Source organism: Orycteropus afer, unplaced genomic scaffold (genome assembly GCF_000298275.1).
Source record: "Orycteropus afer afer isolate SDZICR_OR568_19922 unplaced genomic scaffold, OryAfe1.0 scaffold00656, whole genome shotgun sequence".
Lineage (NCBI taxonomy): Eukaryota > Metazoa > Chordata > Mammalia > Tubulidentata > Orycteropodidae > Orycteropus > Orycteropus afer.
The window spans coordinates 638,877-647,490 of record NW_006922243.1 but is presented as its reverse complement, the minus strand read 5'-3'; the positions used below and the strand labels follow the sequence as shown (position 1 = coordinate 647,490).

Below are 8,614 nucleotides of genomic sequence, written 5' to 3'. Positions count from 1 at the left end.
CGCTATGAGTCGGAAACGACTCAACGGCACTTAACAACAACAACAACAATGGCTAGTGATTGTGAACATTTCTTCATATTTTTGTTTTCTGCCTGAATATACTCCTTGGTGAAGTGTCTGTTCATGTCTTCTGCCCATTTTTTAGTTTGATTATTTGTGTTTTTGTTATTGCGGTGTTGGAGTTTTCTGTAAATTCTAGAGGTAATATCCTTCTCAGATACGTCATTGCCAAATATTCTTTCTCAGTCTATAGGTTCTCTTGACTCTTGGAGTAGTCTTTGGAAGCACATAAAAATTTAATTTTTAGAAGGTACCCCTCATGTCGTTTTTCTTCTGTTGTTTGTGTATTTTGGGTTGTGCTTGATAGTCTATTTATGCCATATATTAGGACCCCTAAATTTGCCCTTAGTTTTTCCTTGAAGAACTCTATAGTTTTAAGTTTCCTCTTAAGACTTTGATCGATCTGGAGTTCTTTTATATGTACGGTCTGAGGTATGGATCTCATTTTTCTTCAAGTGGATATCCAGTTTTGCCAGCACCATTTATTAAACAACTATTTTCTTCCCCATTTAATGGATTTTCGCCCTTTGTCAAAGACCAGCTGACCGTAGGTTGATGGATATATTTCTGGGTTCTCAATTCTCTTCCATTGGTCTATGTGTTTGTCATTGTACCAATACCAGACAGTTTTGACTACTGTGGTTGTATAGTAGTTTTGAGACCTGGCAGTACGAGACTTCCTACTTTGTTCTTCTTCCTCAGTAGTGCTTTGCTTTTCCGAGGTCTCTTTCCTTTCCATATAAAGTTAGTGATTGGTTTTTCCATATCCTTAAAAATTGTTGATGGAATCTGGATTGGGATTTCATTGAATGTATAGATGGCTTTGGGTAGAACTGACATTTTCACAGTGTTCAATCTTCCTATCTACGAACATGGAATGTTCTTCCATTTATGTAGATCTCTTATGGTTTCTTGAAGTAGTTTTTTATAATTATCTTTTTGTGTCCCTGGTAAGATTTAGTCCCAGTTATTTTATTTTTTTGGTAGCTATTGTAAATGGTATTTATTTCCTTATTTCTTTTTCAACAGTGTCTTTGCTAGTGTAGAGTTATCCAACTGATTTCTGGATGTTGATTTTTTTTATCCTGCCACAATGCTAAATCTCTCAATTTGTTCCAGTTGATTTTTGACTGATTCTGTTGGGTTTTCTAGGTGTAGGATCATATCATCAGCAAATAGGGATAGTTTGATTTCTTCCTTACCAATTTGTATACCTTTGATTTCCCTTTCTTGCCTTATGGCCCTGGCTAGGACTTCCAGTAAAGTGTTGAATAGAAGTGGTGATAGTGGGCATCCTTTTCTTTTTCCTGTTCGCAGGGGTATGGTTTCAGTCTCTCTGCATTAAGAATAATACTGGCTTTTGGTTTTGCATAGATGCGCTGAACATTGTTGAGGAATGTCTCTTCTGTTCCTATTTTGCTGAGAGTTCTGATCAAGAAAGGGTTTTGGATTTTGTCAAATGCCTTTTCTGCATCAAATGTTATGATCATGTGATTCTTTTCCTTTGTTTTATGTATGTGGGGATAACATTGATTGTTTTTCTAATGTTGAACCATCCCTGCATACCTGATATGAACCTCACTTGGTCATAATGAATGATTGTTTTGATACGTTGTTGGAGTCTGTTGCCTAGGATTTTGTTGGAGATGTTTGTACCTATATTCATGATGCAATTTTCTGCAGTTTTCCTTTTGAGTGATGTCTTTACTTGGTTTTGGTATCAAGGTTATGCTTTCTTCATAAAATGAGTTAAGAAGGATTCCATCCTTTTCTGTGTTTTGGAAAAGTTTGAGTAGGATTAGTGTAAGTTCTTCTCTGAATGTTTTGTAGAATTCTCCCATGAAACCGCCTGGGCCAGCACTTTTTTTAGTTGGTAATTTTTTGATGACCTGTTCAATTTCTTCTTTTGTTATGGATCTGTTCAGCTTTTCTGCATCAGTCTGTGTTAGTTTAGGTAAGTCTTGTGTTTCTAGAAATCTGCCCATTTCTTCCAGATTTTCACATTTGTTGGAGTATAGTTCTTCCTAGTATCCTGATACTATCCTTTTAATTTCAGTTCGTTCTCTTGTGATGTCACCCATTTCATTTGTTATTTGTATTCTCTCCGTCTTTTCCTATGTTAAATTTGCACACAAATTTAAACACAGCCCATGTGGGTGTCTTGGATTTGGACAGGATCTGGCCCAGTGGACTTTATTGCCACAATCGAGACATGATCCTGGAGGAGGCTCAAATTTGCCTCTCCATGGTCCTGGAGGGAGTTTTAAAGAGTAAGTTTCCCCTGCAGTGGCTATCTTACAGAGCCTTGTAAGAAGGCTAAAAGTTGGGCTTTTTCCTGATCTTGTTTTTGCTTTTGTAATTTTAATTCCTCATCTCTATTGTTAAAGACCCTAAAGGCAAGATTAAGAAGGTCTCTTTGAGGGGTTTGTGGACCAGTGTCTAATTTCTGAAGTTTCCATCAGATGTCAGGGGCACACTGAGAAATAAAATGCATGTTAAGAAGTGGGAATCCTTCTTGTGAAGTGCAGTCTAGGATAGTATACTTCTGTAAAGTCTCAGTCAGTTCGGAAAGGAATAGGGCTGGATTCTCTTCAGGACCCTGAGTGATTGAGTTTCTCATAATTGACTATTTTGTGAGCCATTTTGCTGAGTCAGGCAATAAGGTGAGTAAGCATATGGCTGCAGTGTTGCCTACTGAGGGAATCAGTCTGATAATCCCAATTTGGATCAGCTTAAGGTACGACTACAGTCCCAGTGATAAGGCTGCATTTTGCCAATGTAGTTCATCAGTGTAGGCTTGAGCTGCCAGCCAAACATGTTCTTTCTCTTCAGGAGTAAGTGATGAAGTTATAATGACATAAATATCATGACAGTTTTCAAAGAGTGGGAGAGATACTCAAACTCTTTAATATAAGCAGTGGGATCAGCAGAGAAGGATCCAAGGTGTTTTTCAATCAGATAAATCTGATATAGAGAAGGGAACTTGAACTTGGACACTGCCCTCAGCTCCTGCTACCTCACGAAGAGGAAGAATTGGAGGGTAGATTGGTTAGTTCTAGACTATGTATGAGGTGGAGAAAAAGATACAGGAGGAAGAGAGGAAGCATCTGGGTCATATAGGGGTGAGTTATTTTGTGGTGGTGGTGAATGATGAGCTGGATTGAAAGGAATTTCAGATTCTAGAAGTTCAAAGTGAGGAGGGTTAGGTTAGTTGAAGTGAGTTTGGAGTGCAGTAGGAGAATTTGGGAGGTGGAACAGGATTGGCAAAGAGAGGGTCTGTTCCAGAGGGTAAAGAATGCCTGGATGTAAGGAATTTTGGACCACTTTCCATTACGTTGACAAAAATGATCTTAAGTCCCTGAGGACATTAAATTGAAAGTGCCATTTTCTGGCCACTGGGAGTTGCTGTCTAATTTGCATTGTGGCCCAATGGTATTGCAGAAGAAAATAAGACATATTGGTTAAAGACACCTGAAAGGTGTAGATTTAGAGAGAACAGATTGATTGTTCCTCATAGTGGGTAAGTGACAATCTTGAGTTCTGGAGATGTTAAGACCAAAGGAAAGGCATCCCTGTTGTTTGGTCCAGCACCAGAGGAGAGATTGAAACCACTTTTGCATGGGTGTCCCCGGCACAGAGGAGGTTTTGGAGGGCAGAAGCCTAGAGGCTAAAGCTGGAGGCTTTCTGGCCTAGAGCTAGGTCTTAGAGTAATCAACAAATTAGAAATCCGTGAAGGGAAAACAGAATGTCACTCACCAAGAAGGAATCGGCCAGTGGTGGATGTGTTGTCTGTAATGGCATGGGATTCCTTGTGGGTTCCTCCTGGCAAGTTGTTTCTTCAGCCTGTTTAAACCCTTGTGGGCTTTTCTGTTTTTCCTATTTGGTCTTTGTTCCTTCCCGGGTTTTTAGCATCAAGACTGTTAAGAGTGGGTTGCTGATGCTGAGAGGAACCAGGCCAGAGAAATAGAAAAAGAGAATTTATTTAAAAGATACAAGCATCAAAGCAAAAGGGCTAACTCTCTGCATTGGTGACACCAGCAGCAATTGTCTCAGTTCAGGTCCTTTTATCCTTCTTCCTCAATTTTTCATTTCTTTGTCTCGGGGTTTAAGATATTGTAGGGTTTAGTCAGCCAAGTCCTGTCATCAGCCTGTTCCTTCCTTTCCCTCAGCTTGTTCCTTTATTGTGGTCATGGTGCCCCTATAATATAACTTTTTATAGAGGCAGACAGTACTCATTAACTATTTTCAGGAGTCTGATAATCTGGAATTTTTTTTGTACATTTTCTTTGTAACATTCCATTTTTCCTAAGGGTAAATTACTGTGAGATTGGATTTTATTAACCCTTCACTATGTTCCTCTGTTCGCTAGTTGGCAGCACTTACACACTCACCACCTGTCTCCTTTCCTGTTGTCAGCCTCCTGTATGTCCCTGCTATCTTTGTCAAGCAGAGCCTATTCTTGTTGTTGTTGTTGTTGTTATGTGCCGTCGAGTCGGCCCCGACTCATAGCGACCCCTCCTTGGGTTTCCGAGGCAGTATAACTACGGAAGTAGGATTGCCCAACCTTCCTTCCGAGGAGTGGCTGGTGGGTTTGAACCGCCAGCCGTCTGGTTAGCAGGCAAGTGTCTTAGCCACTATGCTACCAGAGCCTATTCTTAGGTCCCTGCAATTTGAATGAGAATGCTGTCACTTTAAATATCCAAAATGGCCACTTTTTTTTTTTTTTGAGGATTTATTTCTTTTTATGTAAAATTTATCCAAAGTGTTACTTTTTGTGTATATTTGATTATATGCAGGAGAAAGTACTAAAGTGGATATTATGTTATTGAATGTTATAGGTGATTTTAGATTTTGATAGTCTGTTTTAACCAGGCAGGCATGTTGTTGTTATGTGCTGTGGAGTCGACCCCGACTCACAGCGACCCCTCCTTGGGTTTCTGAAGCAGTATCACTACAGAAGTAGGATTGCCCAACCTTCCTTCCAAGGCATAGTAAGTCTTAGAAGACCCCAGATGTTCCTTAACCTTATTTATTAGTTGGGAAGAACCAGCCCTTATAAGCATTATACACGTATGTCCCTAAACCACCACTCCATATACCACATTGAGTACTTTATATTGTTGTTGTTCAGTGCCCTCTGGTTGGCTCCAACTCATACTGGCTCTGTGTATAACAGAATGAAACACTGTCCAGTCCTGCACCAGCCTCACAATCGTTGATATACCCGAGCCCATTGTTGCAGCCACTGGGTAAATCCATCTTGTTAAGGGCCTTCCCCTTTTTTGCTGACCCTCCACTTTACCAAGCATGATATCCTTCTCCAGGGAATGGTCCCTCTGACAACATGACCAGAGTAGATCAGTTGAAGTTTGGCCATTCTCGCTACCAAGGAGCATTCCGTCTACAATACTCCCAGGACAGATTTGTTCGTTCTTTTGGCAGTCCATGGTATTTTCCGATTTCTTTGCAGAATGGCCATGTTTTGCAAACATCAAAATGCCTGCGCCCTTGGTCATTTTAAATATCCAAAATGGCCAGCGCTTGTAAACATTCAAAATGGCTGTGCCTTCAGTAATTTTAAATATCTAAAATGGCCACTGCTTGTAAACAATCAAAATGGCTGCGCCCTACGCACAGTTGAAAGTCCCCAGCTCAGGTTGTTTCCCTCTTTGCTCTTTCCTAGTCATCGGCCACCAGTGCAGTTATCCTTGCGGCCCTTGGTGACCAATCTTTAGGTCAGGTCTCAGGTCCCAACACCATCTGGAAGTATTCAGACTGTTGGTGCCGTCAGAGTAGCTGACAGACCACAGCTCCATCCATCTCTATACTCAGTGTTTTCATTCAGATTCTTGCACTAGTTGGTGCATAATCCACTTCTGTATACTTCCTTTCAAAGCTTAGGGCTCCAGGATTATCTTAGGTATCTCTTGTCAATTGGTTTCTCTTTTCTTTGTTGAAGAGGGTTTATGTAGCTTGTCTGCCTATTCTGCCATCTTACTGGAAGTTCCTGAAAGCGATTCTTGAGGGAAGATGTTGTGGGTGGGTGACCTGTGGAGACCTATACCTCTCAGCTCCTGTTTGCCAGGGCCTCTGAGACCACTAGGGCAGGGCTCTTTTCACTGTATCCTATTCATAGCTCTAGGGGTGGGTGCTAGTCCCCTTTGCAAATGAGGCTGTTTCAGGGGTTAAGTCTCAGGGTTAAGTCCACCTGGGTGTCTACTTATACTCCATGACCAGTGCAGTGCCCCCTACCCCCATTTGCCCTGGGCAAACCTGAGAAGAATCCCATGGGCAGGGCTCCTGTAAAGCAGGAGCTAATGGCAGAGCTATCCCCCAGAGTGGGAAATACCCCCAAACAGTGCAGATTAACTCACTGGAGCACGTGATGAAGGACTTCTTCATTTTCCTTTGTATTTAAGACTATAGAAATACTTTTCTCCATCAGTAAGAAGGATTCTGATATATAACCATCAATGGCAATTTAGTGGCATACAAATAACTAATTTGTTCTTATTGGATAATTAGATTGTTTCTAGTTTTTCTTATAAGAGTCTCAATTAATTGTCTCACAAAAATTTTATTTTTAAAGTTGTGTTATTTGGTCTTGATTCAGGATATTAAAATCTAAAATGTGTTTTCTTTTTATTCAGGTGAATCTATGTTTTGATCAATTTGTTTATAAGCTAGCAGACCAGATATTTGCATATTATAAAGTTATGGCAGGAAGGTAAGTGACTGGTTTGTGATTTGTGTGTGTGTGTGTTGTGCAAATATGCACAGCAGTTTTTACATCCATTCAACAACTTCTGCATGCAAAGTTCGTTGACATTGTTTACATACTTCACATTGTATTACCATCCTTAGTATCTCTGCTTATACTATTTGACTGCCATTAATTTACAGTCTCTGCCTGTTAAAGGTTGGAATTACTGTTGTTAATTCAGTCTCATACAAATAATTCTTTAAAAGGGCACAATGCTCAAGGAAAACGTTCTTTATTAATTTATCTAAAATATTGTTCAGTTTAAATGGTTTGTGATTTTGATACAAAGTCTTTGATAATTTGATTTGACACTTCCATTTTTCCTCTCTTTATTAGTTTGCTTCTTGATAAACGTTTACGATCAGAATGCAAGAATCAAGGAGCAACAATCCATCTGCCAACATCCAACCGTTATGAGACATTGCTCAAACAGAGGCATGTGCAGGTTAGTGAAGGTGTTTACTGAGCCATAATAGAAAAAGAATAGCATACATTGAAAATGTTGGGACTTTTAATTGCTAACTAGGGAATTTTTTTAATATTAAAAATTTTTTATTTATTTTGTTGTTGAGAATATATAAAGTAAAACATGCACCAATCAGCAGTTTCTATATATACTGTGTTTAGTGACATCGATGACATTCTTCAAGTTGAGCAACCCTATCTCACTCTCCTTTACTATGTTGTTCCTTCTCCATGTAGAAACATAAACTCACTGCCTCAAAGGTTTCTATGTAATCATGTAAGTTGCTGTTGTCAATTTGATCCCATGTACATCTTATAATAGCATAATGCTCAAGGCAGACCTTTTTTACTAGTTAAGTTAAACTGTTATTTTTTATTTTAATGCATTTTATTGAAATACAATTTAGGTACAGTGAAATACACAAAATTAAAGTGACATGAGTCAATGCGTATATATATATATATATATATATATATTTTTTTTTTTTTTTGCAGTGTTCCTTTCCCTCCCCTCCTACCCCTGGCAAACAACAAAGAAGGTTTTCCTCCATATATAAACCTTTCCGAGACACTCCACAACAACAGCCTAATACTATATATGTCCTTCTGTGATTGACTTATTTGACTCAGCATAATGTCCTCCAAGTTCACCATATTATGCGGTGTTTCACAAACTCCATATTATTCTTTAGTGCTGCAAAGCATTCTGTTATGTGTGTGTACCATATTTTGGTCATCCACTCTTCCGCTGATAGGCACATAGGTTTTTTCCATCTTTTTGCTATTGTAAATAATGTTGCAGTGAACATGAGTGTGCATACATCTGTTCCTTTCCTGGCTCTCACCTCTGTAGGATATATACCTAGTAATGGGATTGCTGGGTCAAATGGTATCTCCAATTCCAGCTGAATTGAGGAGAATGAGCTACAAACATCCATTAATAATTGGAACATGCAATGTACGAAGTATGGATCTAGGAATATTGGAAGTTGTCCAAAATGAAATTGAATGTGTAAAGATTGATATCCTAGGCACTAGTGAACTGAAATGGACTGGTTTTGGCCATTTTGAATCAGACAACCATATGGTCTATTACGCCGAGAATGACAATTTGAAGAGGAATGGTGTGGCATTCATCATCGCAAAGGATGTTTCAAGATCTGTCCTGAAGTACAATGCTGTCGGTCATAGGATAATATCCGTACACCTAAAAGGAAAACCCGTTGATTTGACTATTACTCAAATTTATGCACCAACCACCAAACCCAAAGATGAGGAAATTGAAGATTTTTATCAACTTCTGCAGTCTGAAATTGACCAAACATG

General features: G+C 39.2%; 1 protein-coding gene across 1 annotated transcript in view; it reads left to right on the top strand.

Moving 5' to 3' along the window:
• CYFIP1 (cytoplasmic FMR1 interacting protein 1) overlaps window positions 1-8,614 on the top strand; it is a 228,458-nt gene that overhangs the window by 83,105 nt on the left and 136,739 nt on the right. The window contains exons 18-19 of the mRNA XM_042783094.1: window positions 6,711-6,787; window positions 7,160-7,268. Of these exons, the coding sequence (XP_042639028.1) occupies window positions 6,711-6,787; window positions 7,160-7,268 (186 nt within the window). The remainder of the gene's footprint in view (window positions 1-6,710; window positions 6,788-7,159; window positions 7,269-8,614) is intronic.